Here is an 18,683-nt window from a genome sequence, read left to right on the forward strand (position 1 = left end):
CTGTCATATATTATGAAAATATGTGATGTCTTTATAAATAAATCTGTCGTGAAAAATAAATCTGTCACCAATTATAAATATGTCATAACTGTGTTAAAAAAAGCTGTCGTCCAAAATAAGTCTCTCATAAAAAATCTGTCATACAAAAATAAATCGGTTGTGCAAAAATAAATCTGTCGTACACAAATAAATCTGTCACAACTAGTCCAGCAGACTTTTGAAAATATTTAGATTTTCTTAAAAAAAATTCTGGGAGGGTAAATTTGACTTTATTTTTTTCCTAATAAAGCAAAAAAGGATATTTTAGGTAAAAAATAACTCATTTAACCCTCACATTTTATGAGTTAGTTTAGTAATTAAACTCTTAATTTGGGTCAATTTTAGTTTTTCTCCCTAAATTAAATGGGATATATTTCTAATTTGTAGTGTCATTTGGCAAAAAAGTACTTTATATAAAGGGATAAATCTTTACATTGTTTTAACCCCTCCAAAAAGCTTTGTTTTATTTAGAAAAGACAAGTTAAAGCGTTACAATTAGTGGCATCTTGAACACTATAAGGACTAGAGATTTTCTTAATGCTTTTTAATGAAACGGTTTGAGAGACGTGGCTGAGAAAAAGCTATTTTCGTTTTTGGATATCTATTTTTAGATACAAACTTGTAATTCAATCAAACTCTTTAGATAGTATGCCGTTACCCCCATTACTTTACATTTGAAAAATTTATGTATAAAATACATGTAAATTAATTTTTTTCAAGAAAACAAAATGAGTGAAGAACAGTGTAACTGGGTCCTTTATGACAGATAATATTTTTTTTCCACATTATAAAACTGACGTAAAGTATCGCATTGAACTTTAGTAATCAACTACTAAGCTTGTAACTTGACAACAAAATTCTCACAATACATAGTTTATAGTACATTATATAGGTTCCAAGTTCCAACAAATCAATGGTAATTATTTATAAGTTTTTGGAATTCTCGAGTCCCAAATACTCTATGACAATTGTTGAGAAACACACTATGACAATTTTCTTATAATACTTAAATTTTCTGAAAAAGTATATATTTTCAGTTCTGTTTTCTAAAACAGAAATTGTTTTTCAATCCACATATATATAAGTACAACGATAAAAATGTACATATCGTTAACACTTAACACGGAGCAGCGTAAACTGTACGGCCCAGACGAGCGTAAGAACAACGGACGAATCAGAAAGAAGGAAGTAAAATAAACACGGATGCAGAGAAGCAAAGCCCCAAATTGCATATGACTATTTTGCGCTTTTTATACTGCTAGTGTGCGCCAAAACAAAACAATGGTGGTCCCTAGCTTTGACTTGGTTTATAAAGTCAAAATTAAAGCAACTTTTGTGGGATAAGATTTTGATTTTGATTTTGTGATAGAGAGAGAACAAGAATCTGTATCTTACTTCCACTTACGAAATTACAAGAACTCTTCTATTGTGTTCTGTCTGTAATAAGAGATAACATATACTATAAAAATTGGAAAAAATAAAGTAAAGAGAGTGACAAGTGAAGCGAGTGCTTTGTTTGGTTCGAATATTATTCGTACCATTACCATTTTTACGATTTTTTCTTTCTCTTTTTTTCTTTTTTTTTCTTTTTTAACTTATGATTTGAGAGGTGTGAAAAGAGTATTCGTGCTTTTTCACCTTTTGTTTTTGTAAGATCTTGTGAGCATTTTAAATCATAAAAATATCTCTAAAATCAGAGATTCGTTTCTGAGGAAGAATCTAGAAATTGTTCTTGTTGTGTTAATGCATTTTTAAGCCGTTTCATTCTTGGATTCTTTTACAATGAATGAACAATATTACTTACGTTACGTTCTTTTTCAACAAATTTTTTTTATTATTTCTTCCTTGTGTGTACCTCAACATTGACATTCACGCTTAAAGCAAAACCATTTGTTTACATGCAGTGTTTTATTACAAAAAAATTATTAAACCCCAAATTTAAAACATTTTATCTATATATCTTTTTCTACTATATATTTTATGGATTTAGTTAGTGGGTGTGATTAGTAACCAAAAACAAAGCGGTACAAAATGTACAGCTTTGATTTTTTACCAATCACAAAAACTTTACTAAATACTTTATTAAAAATTTTACTCTCAGCTTTTTTGTACCGTTTTCATGTACAGCTCTTTTTTACAGTTTTACACTATTCTGTAAAAGCTTACAGCTCCAGCTTACAGCTTTTCTGTACAGCTTTGGATACGTTACCAATCAGACCCAATATCTCCAAACCGGTAGTGTTTTACTCTCTAGACTATTGAAACAAATGTTTTGATTGCTATCTCTTTGTTGCTGAAATAATTATCAGTTATGACTAATTCCAAAAATCAAATAATCTAATTTTTTTGCCATATTACAAAAAATGCCTTCATATCATTACATTAGGCTTATTTAGTTTTTCTCTAGATATATAATTATAAATTCATATACGGAAAAAAACAGTCAGATTCAAAGAAATTTAGAGATAAATGATAGAAATGTATGTTCAGTATAACAAAAAAAAAATCAAAAACATGTTAGTGTTTCAATGTTTGTTGGCTGAATCTTGAATTCATTTACAATGTTTGTTTGTTCGTAAATCATGAAACATTTTCTCAGCTATAAGAACGTTATTATAAACTTGTCGTCTAGTAATAAAAACATGTTCTAAAATCAAAAACTGTCTTTTTAAATTTAAGTTTGACATAATAATTCGATATAATCTTATATCATACATTACAAAAATTTAGTAGCCGAAATTTCGCCACACTCCAAAAAGTTTCTTTTCATTTTCCGAAACAAACATTTATTTTTGTCTAACTTTATTTTATCATGCAGCGAAAATAAATTATTTAATTGAAATCACACCTTGATATACATTATTTATTTTTATTTTTAAAAACGTTTTAAGAAGACTACATCATAATATTATTTATTTGAGTATAAACATGTAAAAAAGAGATAAGAAAAGAAGATATGAAAAGTGTAAACCCATCAAAAGTTTTTTTTTTTGTTGTCAAATGTATAAATAATTGAAAAGAATAGCAAGTCAAGTGCTCTCTCTCCCACCCATCGATTCCTCTCGGACACTGCCCCAATCCCTCCATNTCCCACCCATCGATTCCTTTCGGACACTGCCCCAATCCCTCTCCATACTCCCTCTCTCTCTCTCTCTCTCTCTCTTTCGACAAAGAAAAAGTCAGCGCCGTCCTTTACGCCATAGTTTGTCTTCTTCTCTCTCTCCTCACCAACAGAAGCAAAAAAGTAAAGAAGCTTTTTCTAAAAAAACCCACGAATTCAAGATCACGGCCATGTCCTCCGTGGATTGGGATCTCTTCGCCGTCGTCAGAAGCTGCAGCTCCTCTGTTTCCACAGCTACTATAAACACCAACTCTTGTGTTGGTCATGAAGACGACGGAGGAAACTGTAAACAACAACAAGATCCTCCTCCTCCTTCTCCTCCTCTGTTCACACACATCCATGGAGACAGAGACTCTTCTTCTTCTTGCAACGAGCTACAAGATTCTTGCAAACCTTTTTTACCCGTTACTACTACTACAAGTTGGTCTCCTCCTCCTCTACTTCCACCTCCTCCTCCTATAGTTTCATCATCAGCTCCTACTGCCTTAATGAAACAAGAACAAGTACTTCTCGAATCACAAGATCAGAAACCTCGGCTAGGTGTTAGGGTTTTCCCACCGTCCACTTCTCCTTCTGTCTTTGTTTTCAGAGGTCAACGCGACCAGCTTCTTCAACAACAATCTCAACCTCCTCTTCGATCTAGAAAAAGGTTGGTTTGGTTTCATCGATTAATAAACCCCATGTCTTAACATACAAAGTTACTTTATTTTAACCTATGTTTTCTTTTGTTTTGTTTGCTATAATTACACAGAAAGAATCAGCAAAAGAGAACCATATGTCATGTAACGCAAGAGAATCTCTCTTCTGATATGTGGGCTTGGCGTAAATACGGTCAAAAACCCATCAAAGGCTCTCCTTATCCAAGGTCTATAGTTTTTTTCTTCTTTTTCTCAAAATTTTCTCGACAAAAAAAAAAGTTTAATTAATCTTGTTATTACATAAAAACAGGAATTACTATAGATGCAGTAGCTCAAAAGGATGTTTAGCTCGAAAACAAGTGGAAAGAAGTAATTTAGATCCTAATATCTTCATAGTCACTTACACCGGAGAACACACTCATCCACGTCCAACTCACCGGAACTCTCTCGCCGGTAGTACTCGTAACAAATCTCAACCCGTTAACCCGATTCCTAAACCCGACTCATCAGGTCAAACCGTTCTTGGGTCGAATACGGTTAAAGAAGAGATACATCTTTCACCGACGACACCGTTGAAAGGAAACGACGACGTTCAAGGAACAAACGGAGATGAAGATATGATTAGTCAAGAAGTCAACATGGAAGACGAAGAGGAAGATGTAGAAGAAGAAGATGATGAAGATGTTGGTGAAGATGATGACATGGATGATCTTTTGATACCGAATTTAGCGGTGAGAGATCGAGATGATTTGTTCTTCGCTGGTAATTTTTCCTCTTGGTCCGCCGGATCCGCCGGTGGCGGTGGTGGATGATGGAAGACGAATAATCTCAATTTACAAAAAAAAAAAAGAAGAAGATAAAAGTCAGTTTTTAATTATTATTTTTATTTGTTAAAAAACTAGACATTTATTGTGTTATTAAAAAAATATATAGAGAGACAGAGAAAGAATGACTAGTCATAAATCATGTTTCTTCTTCGTTTAGTAGTTTAGAGTTTAGACTAATACAGCTAAATTTAGAAAATTAGTTTTGGATTAATAATATGGTCCAAAGTGATATTGCATATACTACATACCAAAGCTTTTTCTTGTCTCCCAAACTTATAAATCAGTAATGATGAAAACTATGAATACCAAAAAGCAACAAATTTTTGTCAAACTCTGTATATTTTAATTTTATAAAAATAAAATATGGGTTGACAAAAACAAAAGGTAAATACTGAAACAAACAAAATATAGGTTTAAATCTAAGCTATTTTTTTTAAAGCAGATTTAATGTGCCTAAAATAATAAAGTTGGCAGTGAGAACAATGTTAAAAAAAATCATATCATTTAATGTCGATAATATATAATTAAAACATCGGTTTAGTGTAATAATTGAGAAATAAAAAATAAAAAATAACTAGCTAGACGACAGTTAATTCGGTTCAGACCGGGAACTAAAAGACTCCGGTTTTTAATATCACGAGACAAGACCCTAAATCTGGCGTCTTTAGTCCCACTTGTGGTGCCTTGTGCTTTGGCTTCTATTAAATGGTCAACCTTTTTTTTATTACTATCAACTTAAAAAAAAAAAAATACTACTACAATATGTTATTTTTGTCGTAATCCGAAGCGTCGGTCAAACATATTTTATTTCCTTATTTGTTCGTATTAGAAAAATCCTGAAATTAAACGTCTCTAGAATTAACTAAAGTAGGGTCGTTTTTGATATCATCATAAATTCATAATAGAATAAGCCTATGACGAAATTACGATTTTAAAAAAAAAAATATTAGTATTTGGTCTGTCCAGATTCTCATGACGATAGATGGGCATGCAAGTTGTTGTTACCTCTCATCTTATCTTAGACTAATTACTAAATATTACTCCCTCCGGTTTTGTTTACTTGACGTTTTAGAGATTTTCGCGTGGATTAAGAAATTTGATATATTGACAACTTTAACCTCACAAATAACACAAATTTACCATTTTATTTTTCATACAATTATTTTTTTCTTTTTACAATCAGATAATGATATTCGAAAAACAAAGTAAATAAATTACCTTCCACTTCGTCGGTCTAATTACGACGGTGAAGAACTCGATCAGAGCGGCTGATGTGTACTCAACCTGCGGCAGACTCGATCGGAGTGGCTGCTGTGTACTCCATCGACGGCGGACCCGATCGGAGTGGCTGCTGTGTACTCCACCTACTGCGGACCCGATCGGAGCGGCTGCTGTGTACTACACCGACGGTGCCGATGGTGGACTCTAATCCTCTGTTGATCTCACTTACAGTTCTTCTTCTTCTCCATCTTCCTCTGTTTTTTATTCTATTACTACTTCCTCTTCTTTTCAATACATGGAGTAACTAGCCAAGATGGCTAAGAATTCTTCTCCTTCTAATGATAAACCACACAGTCCTAAAAGCAATGCTTCAAACTGACGCAGCTCTTTCTAAGTCACAAGGTTTGTAAAATTAGTTAATTGGTTTTCTCATACAGTATTTGATTTGGGTTTTTTCTTAAAATGGTATTTGTCTCACAAATAACCTTTTTTCTTTGTTCTTATGGTCATGCTTTTGTGACCCAAATCATCGGGAGCTGTGTATGAATCAGCTACTAGGGCTTGTTAGAGATGCTGGTATTAGGCCGTTTAGTTATGTTGCTGATGATCCGGAGAAGTATTTCTCGATTATGGAAGCTGTTGGAAGTGTTGATATGTCCTTTGGGATTAAGATGGGCGTTCAATACAGGTTAGTGAATTTGAATAGAACTTGGCTTCTCTTGTTTTGTCATTGGATTTGGAGATTTCAAGATTGAGCCTTTTGTTTTGTCATTAGTATTTCTAGCTTCACTATCAACTTTAAAGTTGAAAGCTTTTAATTTTTCCTACTGCGAATGAGTAATTTGGAGGTTTGGTGGAAAAGTTTGATCTTGTCGGTATTCTAAGTTGGGAATATTTAACCCATATTACATATATTTTGATAGATACAGCTATGGGGGATTCATAGTCTGCGTTTGATTTGTTTATACATGTATATTTGCAGTCTTTGGGGAGGGTCTGTGCTCAATTTAGGAACCAAGAAGCATAGAGACAAGTATTTTGATGGCATTGACAATCTCGACTACACCGGTTGCTTTGCCATGACTGAACTTCACCATGGTGAGTGATGATGACTAATGTTTTCTCATCATCTAGTACTCTGTCTTAGTGTCATGCCCATGTACTAAGTATCTTTCTTTTTGTTTACTCAAGGATCAAATGTTCAAGGACTTCAGACCATGCAAAAAGATGATAAAAGCTTTCTTTTCAAAAGATGATAAAACGCTTCTCAAGATGGTTGTTTGTTTTGTTCTGATAGCTTTTGTGGTTTAAGGAGATAGTGATGAATTCATTCATGATAGAAAAGTGAGTATGTTTATAAGTAGAACAAAGTGACTCATCGTATTATGTTTACAAGTTGAAAATAAAGTAACTCCTCGTATTATCCAACATGGACTTTTCAATTAATTACAAATTGTGTTAGTTTTGAATAAGGTTAGTTTTGAATAAGGTTATTTTGGAAATTTTATTGTAAATGTTATCTTGAAATGTGGGAACGACAACTAATTTAAAACAAAAAAATTACTCTAAAACGTCAAGTAAACTAAACCAGAGGGAGTAATTTTTTGGAAGTGTTATCTTATTACTTTAGTGAACAAGCATTTAATGTAACCAAAAAAAATCGATACAAACTGAGGAAAAAAAAAAGTTTCCTTTTTTTAAAATATCTAACGTAAGAGTTGGCCATATTGTCTATGGTCCCCAATTCACGAATAAAAAACACTGATAATTACAATTGAAAAAAAAAAAAAAAAGATAGGACTAATTAATAGTAATATGCTTAAAGATGCGATGCAACACAAAAAGCCCATTCAAAGGCCTATATGTAGCAGGCCCATTTAAGTAAATATCGGCCCATAGTTTCTTTCGTTTTCTTCTCCATCTGAAAAAGTGAGAGTTGACACTGTAAAACAAAACAACAAACATATCTGAGATTTCGCCGGAGCTGAGGAGTGAGAGAGGAGCGATCCAACGGTTGAGATGTTTCTACGTGCAATCGGACGGCCATTATTGGCTAAAGTGAAGGAGACGACGGGGATCGTTGGGCTTGACGTTGTTCCGAACGCGAGAGTGGTGTTGATCGATCTCTATAACAAAACCCTAAAGGAGATCCAAGCCGTGCCGGAGGATGAAGGATACCGTAAATCTGTGGAAGCATTCACGCGCCATCGTCTCAGTGTATGCAAANGTATTTGATTTGGGTTTTTTCTTAAAATGGTATTTGTCTCACAAATAACCTTTTTTCTTTGTTCTTATGGTCATGCTTTTGTGACCCAAATCATCGGGAGCTGTGTATGAATCAGCTACTAGGGCTTGTTAGAGATGCTGGTATTAGGCCGTTTAGTTATGTTGCTGATGATCCGGAGAAGTATTTCTCGATTATGGAAGCTGTTGGAAGTGTTGATATGTCCTTTGGGATTAAGATGGGCGTTCAATACAGGTTAGTGAATTTGAATAGAACTTGGCTTCTCTTGTTTTGTCATTGGATTTGGAGATTTCAAGATTGAGCCTTTTGTTTTGTCATTAGTATTTCTAGCTTCACTATCAACTTTAAAGTTGAAAGCTTTTAATTTTTCCTACTGCGAATGAGTAATTTGGAGGTTTGGTGGAAAAGTTTGATCTTGTCGGTATTCTAAGTTGGGAATATTTAACCCATATTACATATATTTTGATAGATACAGCTATGGGGGATTCATAGTCTGCGTTTGATTTGTTTATACATGTATATTTGCAGTCTTTGGGGAGGGTCTGTGCTCAATTTAGGAACCAAGAAGCATAGAGACAAGTATTTTGATGGCATTGACAATCTCGACTACACCGGTTGCTTTGCCATGACTGAACTTCACCATGGTGAGTGATGATGACTAATGTTTTCTCATCATCTAGTACTCTGTCTTAGTGTCATGCCCATGTACTAAGTATCTTTCTTTTTGTTTACTCAAGGATCAAATGTTCAAGGACTTCAGACCATGCAAAAAGATGATAAAAGCTTTCTTTTCAAAAGATGATAAAACGCTTCTCAAGATGGTTGTTTGTTTTGTTCTGATAGCTTTTGTGGTTTAAGGAGATAGTGATGAATTCATTCATGATAGAAAAGTGAGTATGTTTATAAGTAGAACAAAGTGACTCATCGTATTATGTTTACAAGTTGAAAATAAAGTAACTCCTCGTATTATCCAACATGGACTTTTCAATTAATTACAAATTGTGTTAGTTTTGAATAAGGTTAGTTTTGAATAAGGTTATTTTGGAAATTTTATTGTAAATGTTATCTTGAAATGTGGGAACGACAACTAATTTAAAACAAAAAAATTACTCTAAAACGTCAAGTAAACTAAACCAGAGGGAGTAATTTTTTGGAAGTGTTATCTTATTACTTTAGTGAACAAGCATTTAATGTAACCAAAAAAAATCGATACAAACTGAGGAAAAAAAAAAGTTTCCTTTTTTTAAAATATCTAACGTAAGAGTTGGCCATATTGTCTATGGTCCCCAATTCACGAATAAAAAACACTGATAATTACAATTGAAAAAAAAAAAAAAAAGATAGGACTAATTAATAGTAATATGCTTAAAGATGCGATGCAACACAAAAAGCCCATTCAAAGGCCTATATGTAGCAGGCCCATTTAAGTAAATATCGGCCCATAGTTTCTTTCGTTTTCTTCTCCATCTGAAAAAGTGAGAGTTGACACTGTAAAACAAAACAACAAACATATCTGAGATTTCGCCGGAGCTGAGGAGTGAGAGAGGAGCGATCCAACGGTTGAGATGTTTCTACGTGCAATCGGACGGCCATTATTGGCTAAAGTGAAGGAGACGACGGGGATCGTTGGGCTTGACGTTGTTCCGAACGCGAGAGTGGTGTTGATCGATCTCTATAACAAAACCCTAAAGGAGATCCAAGCCGTGCCGGAGGATGAAGGATACCGTAAATCTGTGGAAGCATTCACGCGCCATCGTCTCAGTGTATGCAAAGAAGAAGAAGATTGGGAGGTGATTGAGAAACGGCTTGGTTGTGGTCAGGTTGAAGAGCTTATCGAAGAGGCACGCGATGAGCTCACCCTCATTGGGAAAATGATTGGTTCGTACTCTCGTTTGACTCTATGATTGATTTGATATTTTTGATTCGGTTTTGTGAATGAATCACTTAGGTAACCTTGTTAGGTCGCTGGTGGTGTAGAAATGAAAAATTTGGGATTTGATTTTATTCTGCATAGCTAGTTTAGGAACAAGTCATTTATGAACAATTGGGCTAAAGATTTATTTGTTTCAAGAATTGTGTCTGGAAAATGAGAATCTGAAACTTGAGGATTTGTGGATCATTAGGTTAGCAGAAACAGAACACTGAGCAGTGCATTGGTGAGCCTTTTTTTTGGCTATCAAGTGAGTCTCTATGATGTAAAGGTTTAATGAAATTTCTAGCTGAAACTGAAATGCAAGTAAGGGAATGCAGAAGTCGAGCTTTTTGTATTATTTGCTAACTTTGGCGTATGGGTGAAAGCTTGCAACTGCATAGTTTGGTACGGTTTTTGCTTCAATGATACATAGGTGTGTGGCATGTTTTAGTGTTCTTGCTTTGCAGTTAATCTATACACTAGTGATAGTGCTTGTGAAAACCCTCTTTCAGTGATTTTATTTCTTGGTTTTATGATATGTTATTGTCTTTTGTAATGTAGCTATTGTTTAAGCCTTATAACATTCTTTGGTTGTAATTTGCTACATATCAGACTTGCAACGTTCTATATTTTGGTTTGTTTATTCTGAGTTTGCCCATTTACGATACTTTGTCCACCATGGAGTCTTGATACAATATGTTTGCATTTGCAGAATGGGACCCTTGGGGTGTTCCAGATGACTACGAGTGTGAAGTAATTGAGAACGATGCACCGATTCCAAAGCACGTTCCTCAGCACCGACCTGGTCCTCTTCCTGCAGAGTTCTACAAAACGCTTGAAGGTCTACTTTCGGAATCCAAAACAGAAATCCCTGCTGCTACTAGCTCCAGCAACCCGCAGTTGAAGGAGTAACTTCCAGTTTTACAAATTGTGTGCTTGTTGCTTTTTTTTGGCTAGAGTTGTTACCGAATTGGTGGTCAGCCTCTGAATAAAATTGCTTAATAACTTTCAAAACTATAACAATGTTGTACGCTTTTCACAAAAGTGTTTTATCATTCTTATTAAAATTCTATGATAATACAAATGTTGTTTCTTCCCTTCTGCAAGAACATTCGCCATTCTTGAAGATATGTACTTGATTCCCATCTCTTACAGTTATTTTCTTATCGACTAATCGGGTCAAGATGGAGACAAAATCATGGCAGTCCTTGCACAGGATTTTGTTCTTAACAACATGAACAGGAGCTTGTGGTGACGCATAGATAAAACCATATACAACAGCTTGTTTTGCACTGTGAAAGCTTGCGTTTTCATTACCTCGGTATGGAGAACCAAACCTTTTGATCTCTTCCTTAATCGATTCTATCTCTGCGTAAATCCCATTTGTTTTTACCGTTGTAGTAACATCCTCACTGACAAAGCTGTGAACTTTTCCTTGAACCTCCACAGAGCTTTGGCTTAGCTTCTTACCCAAGCCCTTCTCACTCATCAAATTTCTAGTCTTTTGGGCCAACTCTGGTTTTCCAGATTCTTCGTATAAGTCAGCCAAAAGAATGTAGAAGGCTGGATCAGATGGTGCAAGTGCTAAGCCTTTGTTAGCCATATCTTCTCCTAAAGACAGATTCCCATGGTATCTACAAGCTCTCAACAATGTTTTGAAGATCATAGCATTAGGTTTTAACTGCATTGTCTCTAGAACTCCTGTTGCTTCCTCTAGCCGTCCAGCACGACCTAAGATACCAACTAGATGAACATAGTGCTCTATCTGTGGCTCAATGTTATAAATATCCTTCATTGAATGGAAATACTCAAGGCCCATCTCTGTTAATCTTCCGTTACTACAAGCAGAGAGCAATATCAGGAATGTTACTGAATCAGGCTCGAATCCTTTCATCCTCATCTCTTCAAATGCAGAGAGAGCAGATGAAATACAACCGTTTGATGCCAAAGCAGATACCAACCCATTCCAAGAAACCACATCAGGCATAACTATTTCTTTGAAAACTTTCTTTGCATCTTCCAAGAGACCACACTTACCGTACATGTCAACAAGACTATTTGAAACCGAAACAGAGCTAGAAAATCCGGATTTTTCTGAGTAACAGTGAAGATGTTTCCCAGTTTCAAGAGCGCCCAAGTTGGCTGACGCTGAGATAAACCCGGTTAAGCTAACAGGATCAATTCTGATTCCATCTGCAAACATATGACTGATGACACTTGAAGCCATTTCGTACTTGCCCAACTCATTAAACCTCGTTACCAAGCTCGTGTAAGTGATATCATCCCTCCTGTCCATCAACCTAGTCTCTTTCCAGGCATAATCCACCTTACTCAAGCTGGCATATGCATCAACTAGTGAATTCCCTACTATTATTTCACCATGTATGTGTCTTCTGAGTAGATATCCATGGATCTCTACTACCTGTCTTATAGACTTCAATTTGCTGCAGGCTCGGAGAACACCAGATAGAGTAACACCATTAGGTTCTACTCCTTGTGCTACCATCTCCATCAACAGTCCAAAACAATCTTTCTCAAACCCGTGATCAACAAGACCTAAGATTAATGTTGTCCAAGAGATGACGTTTGGCGAAGTCATTGCTGCGAAGACTCCCAAAGCTTCTACTTCTGATGCCGAGCACTTCATATACATATCTACAAGTGCATTTCCGACATCAGTGTTTCCCTCCAAGCCAACCTTAATCATTTGTGAGTGAATCTGCTTGCCTAAATCTAGCGACCGGACAGATGAACATAAGCTCAATATTGCAGAGTATGTGAAGTTATTGGGCTGCAAACCCAAATCTCGCATCTGAAGAAACGTACCAATAGCTTCTTTGGCTCTCAAGTTTCTTACAAACCCTGATACCACAGACGTCCAAAGAAACACATCCTGTTCTCCACTCGAATTCAAAACCCTCAACGAATCTTCCATTTTAGAGAACCTCGAGTAGAAATCAACAAGGGAAGTCTTCAATACAACATTCAACGGAACTCCCCTAACGATTATGTTGCTATGAATCATTTTACCAAACTCCAAACCGAGAAAAGAAGAGGCACCTATAAGCTTAACAAAGGTAAACTCATTAGGAGAAACACCAGCTTTAATCATATCAGAGTACAACTGCAACACCTCTCTCCATTTACGAGCTTCAACTAAAGAAGATATCATCATAGTCCAAGAGATAGTATCCGCGTTCTGAAGAGAACTAAACAGTTCACGAGCTTCCTTAAGCTGCCCACACTTAGAATACAAATCAGTCAAGCTACTTCCTATAACAGAGTTTCCCAAAAACCCTGTCTTTATAACAGAACCATGAACTCGAGCTCCATAACTGAGATCTCTTAAACCAGCACAAGATCTTATCACCGAGGAAAACGTGAATTCATTCGGGTTTGTTCCCGAAGCTATCATTTCTCGAAACAACGAAACCGCTGACACAAACTCTTTGCTCTTGGTATAAGCAGAGATCATCACTGTCCATGCAAAAACAGTTCTCTGCGGCATTTCATCGAACAGGTTACGTGCGTTCCATATACCATCGGTTTTCAAGTAAAGGCTCAAAAGATTGTTGCATAAGTCGAGATTATCTAAAAGACCAAACTTGATTACAGGGCAGTGGATGTGTAAACCAATGCGAGATGAAGTCGATTCGCAAAAGGAGAGTATCCGAATACATGATTGTTGAAGATTACCCAATTCGTTATTGCGAGAGAGAAATGATGAAGCTGCTGCTGCTACTTTACTCGTCATTCTCTGTTCGCATCAATGCTTTGAAACGAAAAAGGTCGAAACTTTAAAATTTCACATAGCTATTGAGATTTGTTCTTAACCACCTTATTTAGTTTGGAGGGAAACAACAAAGCACAAGTACTCAAATATATGAAACATGATGACGCAACAAAACAATAAATAACTATATTTAAAACTGTGCTGTCATAAAAAAGTAAAAAATAAAAACAATATTTTAGAACATTGCAACTCTATCAGCCAATATTTTATCATGCAACGTATAATTGTTAAATGTTTATTGTTATCTAATCTATATAATAATAATAATATGAAAAAATGCTAATAACAGATGCGACTTTTCATTGTATATTTTCGTAAAAAATTGTTTTTATTTTTATTTTTTTAAAAATTTATATGGTTATATTTGTTTATTGTGGAGTTGTTTTTTCACTATTTTATTTATATTTTTTCATCACAATTTTTCGATCTAATAGGTGTGCCAATTTAAATAATTATGTCGTTTGAACTCTCTATATATTTGTCTATTCATCAATAAACTAACAAATCTTTGTTCGTTGAAACACATTTTTTGTTCTATGTTGAATCTAAATAATTTGAATATTAATATCCAATATTTAACGTTATTCTATAATCTAACTAAAATTTAGAAATGATTATAGCAATATAGAAATTCAAAAGAACTTAATATATAATTTACAGTTGCATCTATTTATTATAATGTTTCATAAAAAAACTATTATAATATTTAAATTTATTTTATTTTTACAAGTTGTGTATTTTAAGTTTAATTTTAATTTTTCGTTGATACATTTGCACTAATTATTAAATATATATTTATAATTATAATTATTTATTAGAAAATTATATTTACTAATTACAACCATAATTATTTCGTTGATAAATTGTATTTACTAAAATTGTATTTATTAGAAAATATGTTCAATATTTGTCATAATAGTTTTTTAGTTTTAGCTCTTTACCATAATTCTTCATAAATTTTTTTTTGTCAACCGTTCTTAAAATATTTTATATTTATAATACTTTGAATAATGTTTTTTGCAAAGTTGCATCTCTTTGCCATAATATTTTTAATTTATAAGTTTTTATTTTTATGGTTGTGTTTTTACTAACTGTTTATGTTTAATATTTATGTATTCATACTATTCTATTACTTTCAAATATTCTTAATATATTATTTAAAATTTATCATATCAAACAATAAAACTAGAAACAAATTAAATTGCTTGTAATTAGCTTTTTTTGCTTATGTTTTTCTTGTAATTAGCTTTTTTTGGCTTATGTTTTCCTTATATTTTATCTATTTTTTGCTTTGAAACATAATGATACTGAAGTTTTGAAAAGTTTTTTTTGTAAATAATAACTCTCTTTATTTAACTCTCTTTATTATGTTTAGAAAATAATTCAAAACTAAACATTAAGCTATTAGCTTTGATCACAACTCAATCAAGATATTTATTGTCATAACACACTTTTGATATTTATCTCACGTCTCTTCAGGTGAATGATATCTCACATAACCGTCTCACAGGCACCATTCCTCTCGAGCTCACAATATTAAATCTGATGAGTCTGGATCTTTCCTATAACCAACTCCATGGGACAGTGCCACACTTTAGGAGGGACATGTTTCTCAACACTGAAGGGAATCCGGACCTCGAGACAAACAGTGTTCTTGTTCCTTCGCCAACAAGGAACAAAAACAAATCAGGTATTGTTGGACTCCTGCTTGGCATTTTTGTCGGTTTATTGATTGCTGGAGGAGTAGCTTTTGGAATCTTTCTGCTCAGGAAAAGGAAGCATAACATTCTTCGACTTTAGAATGAAACCGTAACAAGTAGGCAACAATCTGGTGATGATTACATTGAAGTAGAGAATTATGTTATTCCCCTTTCGTTTCTCAAGGAGCCTACATAAAATTTTAGGGAGCATAACATGAACGGGATCGGTCTACAAAGGGAAACTGCAGAACAGAGATGTTGAGATTGCAGTGAAAAGAATGGGCCAAGTGATAAGAGGAAAAGGGCATCAAAAGTTTAGAGCCGAGGTGTGCACGTTAACCAAGGTAAACAATAGAATTCTTGTAGTTCTGCATGGGTATTGCGTCGAAGGAAACGAGAGATTGTTGGTATACAGGTACATGTCTCAAGGTAGTTTAAGCAGACATCTATTCCAGTGGAAGGAAGAAGGGTTGAAACCCCTTGAGTGGAGTACACGGCTTACTATTGCATTGGATGTGGCCAGAGGGGTAGAATATCTGCATACTTTGGCTCTTCAATGCCAGAGTTACATACACAGATATATGAAATCGGCAAACATTCTTCTGGGAGATGATATGCATGCAAAGGTTTCTGACTTTGGCTTGGTCATGGCTACAGAAGAGGGCAGAGCATCTATCAAGACTAAGTGTGTGGGAACAGCTGGTTACATTGCACCTGAATATCAAAGTAACGTTCTTCTTTAATTTCATCTTAAATATCAATATATCTGATCACCAATATATTTGATTTCTGATAGCTCAAATCTATATAATAATAACAATCCGAATAAATGCTAACAACAGTTGCGGTTTTTCATTGTACCTTTTCGTAAAAAAATGTTTTTTTTTGTTTTTAAAAAAAAAATATATATGGTTGTATCTGTTCATTGTGGAGTTGTGTCTTTTCACTATTTTTTCATATTTTTTTCATCCCATTTTCTCGTTCTAATAGGTGTGTCTATTTAATTAGTCATGTCGTTTGAACTCTCTATATATTTGTCTCTTCATCAATAACTAACAAATCTTTGTTCATTGAAACAATTTTTTTGTTCTATATTAAATCTAAATAATTTGAATATTAATATCCAATATTTAACGTTATTATATAATCTAACTAAAATTTAGAAATGATTATATCAATATAGAATTTCTATACAACTTAATCTATAATTTACAGTTGCGTCTATTTATCATAATTTTTTGTAAAAAACCTATTATAATATTTAAAATTTTTACTTTATTTTTAGAAGTTGTGTATTTTAAGTTTAATTATAATTTTTCATTGACACATTTGCACTCATTATTAAATATATTTTATAATTATAACTATTTATTAGAAAATTGGATTTACTCATTACAACCATTAGTTTAATATTTAATAGCTTTTTAGTTTTACCTCTTTACCATAATTCTTCACAAAAAAAAAATTTTTGTCAACCGTTCTTAAAATAGTTTATATTTATAATACTTTAAATAATGTTTTTTTTCAAAGTCGCATCTCTTTGCCATAACACTTTTATTTTATAAGTTTTTATTTTGATGGTTATGTTTTTACTAACTGTTTATGTTTAATATTTATGTTTTCAAACTATTCTATTAATCTCAAATATTCATAATATATTATTTTAAAATATACATAATTTTTTAAATACTTCCCGCGATATCGCGGGAGATTTGAGTCCTAGTTCACTAAAAGAAGGATGACAAAAAAAAAATTATTAAAAGAAGAAAATTAAATATTTTTGTAAAATGGTTACTATTGGTTAGATTTAGCACTTTTTGCTATATAAAACAAATTCTTACGTCTTTTTTTCTTTCTCTTTTGTCTAAAACAAATTCTTATGTCCAGAATTTAAAAGTAGAAGAAAAAAATTTGATTTATGAACATTGGTCCAAAATTCCTTTTAATGAACCACAAAAGAGTTGAAAAAACTACATTATTTCAAAACAAACAAAAAATGGATTTGAGTAAACACAAAAAATAACATCCATATTTAACGGGTTAAAATATTTAACGGGTTAAACTAATTAACCATGTTTCGATTCGTGTTATATTATTTAATTGACCTAGTAAAGGTATTCAAAACTCGTTAACGGAAATCAAACAATAACGACAAACAAAATATTGTTTGGTAACAATGGGATTTAGGGAAAAGGCGTTCACGGGCGAGTAAACAAACGAACAAGTCCGTGAACACAATTTGTGATATTTATATGCATGAGTCTGTGTGTGTATATATATCAATGTTTGCATGTACATTTGTACTCATGACTGCTCTTCCACTTGGAACTAAATTTCAAGGAAACAAACAAGGACAAGGCAGCATTTCATTTTTGGGATGGCAACGTGACCAAATTGAAAAATCTTTGCTTTTAGAATAACATATTTCGTTAACATCAAAATTCGAGTTTATATATAAATTAAGAAGATGGAGACCCGTGAAGACCACAGGTTTGTCTCCAAGCTACAAAGTAAACCAAAGTGACTCTTCTATGCCATGATCTATTTTTTCACTTAGTCCCCACCTAAATCTTAGCTTCAGCACATATTGAGTTGATTTAATTTCTCTATAAGGAAAAGTGTAGATATACTATTTCTTCTAGCTAGTTAGTTTTCGTAAACGAGTAATAAGCCTATGGTTTTCAATCTCCATATAAATTATATCTAGTGACAACCTATTACATACCTTGAGAAAAAGTAGGAATATTTCCTTTTTATTACAACCACAACTTTATTTCGAACTAGTGTTGGCGGGTCGATCAATGGACCTAGCTATGGAACTTATTTCGTTTCTTTTTGTGATAGAGAGAATGAACCGTGTCCACATCATACTATTGACGTTTCCCCCCTTACTATAACAAAGCTTTCACCTTCTGGATCCAAAATGTGATGTGATGTACATACATAATATAAGTGAAAATCTTTCTTAAAGACTATTTAGAAAAATAATGCAATCGACATGGCTTCAAAACGTTGAATATGACATCTCCTCTATCGTATGTGACATGTCTCCACATAGCAAACACTTTGTTACCATTGAAAAGTGAAAAGAAAAGGAATATGTTGAATAATTGATCCTGAATTCGAACGTCTATGAAAGATCTTATAGTAGTATTAAGATATCAAAAAAAAAAAAAAAAAAAAAAAA

At 33.5% G+C, this 18,683-nt stretch overlaps 5 protein-coding genes across 6 annotated transcripts; 4 read left to right on the forward strand and 1 right to left on the reverse strand.

Annotated features, from left to right (window-relative positions):
* Positions 3,168-4,647, forward strand: LOC104727920 (probable WRKY transcription factor 27). Its single transcript, XM_010446978.2, has 3 exons — positions 3,168-3,809; positions 3,912-4,025; positions 4,109-4,647. The coding sequence occupies exons 1-3, from the start codon at positions 3,331-3,333 to the stop codon at positions 4,608-4,610; spliced, it is 1,095 nt and encodes a 364-aa protein (XP_010445280.1). The 5' UTR covers positions 3,168-3,330; the 3' UTR covers positions 4,611-4,647.
* LOC104727930 (acyl-coenzyme A oxidase 2, peroxisomal-like) lies at positions 5,827-7,274 on the forward strand. Of its 2 annotated transcripts, XM_010446988.2 has the most exons (4): positions 5,827-6,248; positions 6,398-6,534; positions 6,829-6,944; positions 7,038-7,274. In XM_010446988.2, the coding sequence occupies exons 2-4, from the start codon at positions 6,476-6,478 to the stop codon at positions 7,100-7,102; spliced, it is 240 nt and encodes a 79-aa protein (XP_010445290.1). In that variant the 5' UTR covers positions 5,827-6,248; positions 6,398-6,475; the 3' UTR covers positions 7,103-7,274. The 2 variants fall into 2 exon arrangements, with proteins under 2 accessions (XP_010445290.1, XP_010445287.1); XM_010446985.2 differs by lacking the exon at positions 5,827-6,248 and having other exon boundaries at positions 6,255-6,534.
* On the forward strand, positions 8,080-9,065 carry LOC104727939 (acyl-coenzyme A oxidase 2, peroxisomal-like). Its single transcript, XM_010446992.1, has 3 exons — positions 8,080-8,325; positions 8,620-8,735; positions 8,829-9,065. The coding sequence occupies exons 1-3, from the start codon at positions 8,180-8,182 to the stop codon at positions 8,891-8,893; spliced, it is 327 nt and encodes a 108-aa protein (XP_010445294.1). The 5' UTR covers positions 8,080-8,179; the 3' UTR covers positions 8,894-9,065.
* On the forward strand, positions 9,565-11,100 carry LOC104727944 (probable NADH dehydrogenase [ubiquinone] 1 alpha subcomplex subunit 5, mitochondrial). Its single transcript, XM_010446997.2, has 2 exons — positions 9,565-9,969; positions 10,716-11,100. The coding sequence occupies exons 1-2, from the start codon at positions 9,657-9,659 to the stop codon at positions 10,913-10,915; spliced, it is 513 nt and encodes a 170-aa protein (XP_010445299.1). The 5' UTR covers positions 9,565-9,656; the 3' UTR covers positions 10,916-11,100.
* LOC104753472 (pentatricopeptide repeat-containing protein At5g52850, chloroplastic) lies at positions 11,070-13,872 on the reverse strand. Its single transcript, XM_010475723.2, has one exon. It carries the CDS (start codon positions 13,755-13,757, stop codon positions 11,073-11,075), a length of 2,685 nt encoding a protein of 894 aa, XP_010474025.1. The 5' UTR covers positions 13,758-13,872; the 3' UTR covers positions 11,070-11,072.

Source organism: Camelina sativa, chromosome 2, assembly GCF_000633955.1.
Source record: "Camelina sativa cultivar DH55 chromosome 2, Cs, whole genome shotgun sequence".
Taxonomy (NCBI): domain Eukaryota; kingdom Viridiplantae; phylum Streptophyta; class Magnoliopsida; order Brassicales; family Brassicaceae; genus Camelina; species Camelina sativa.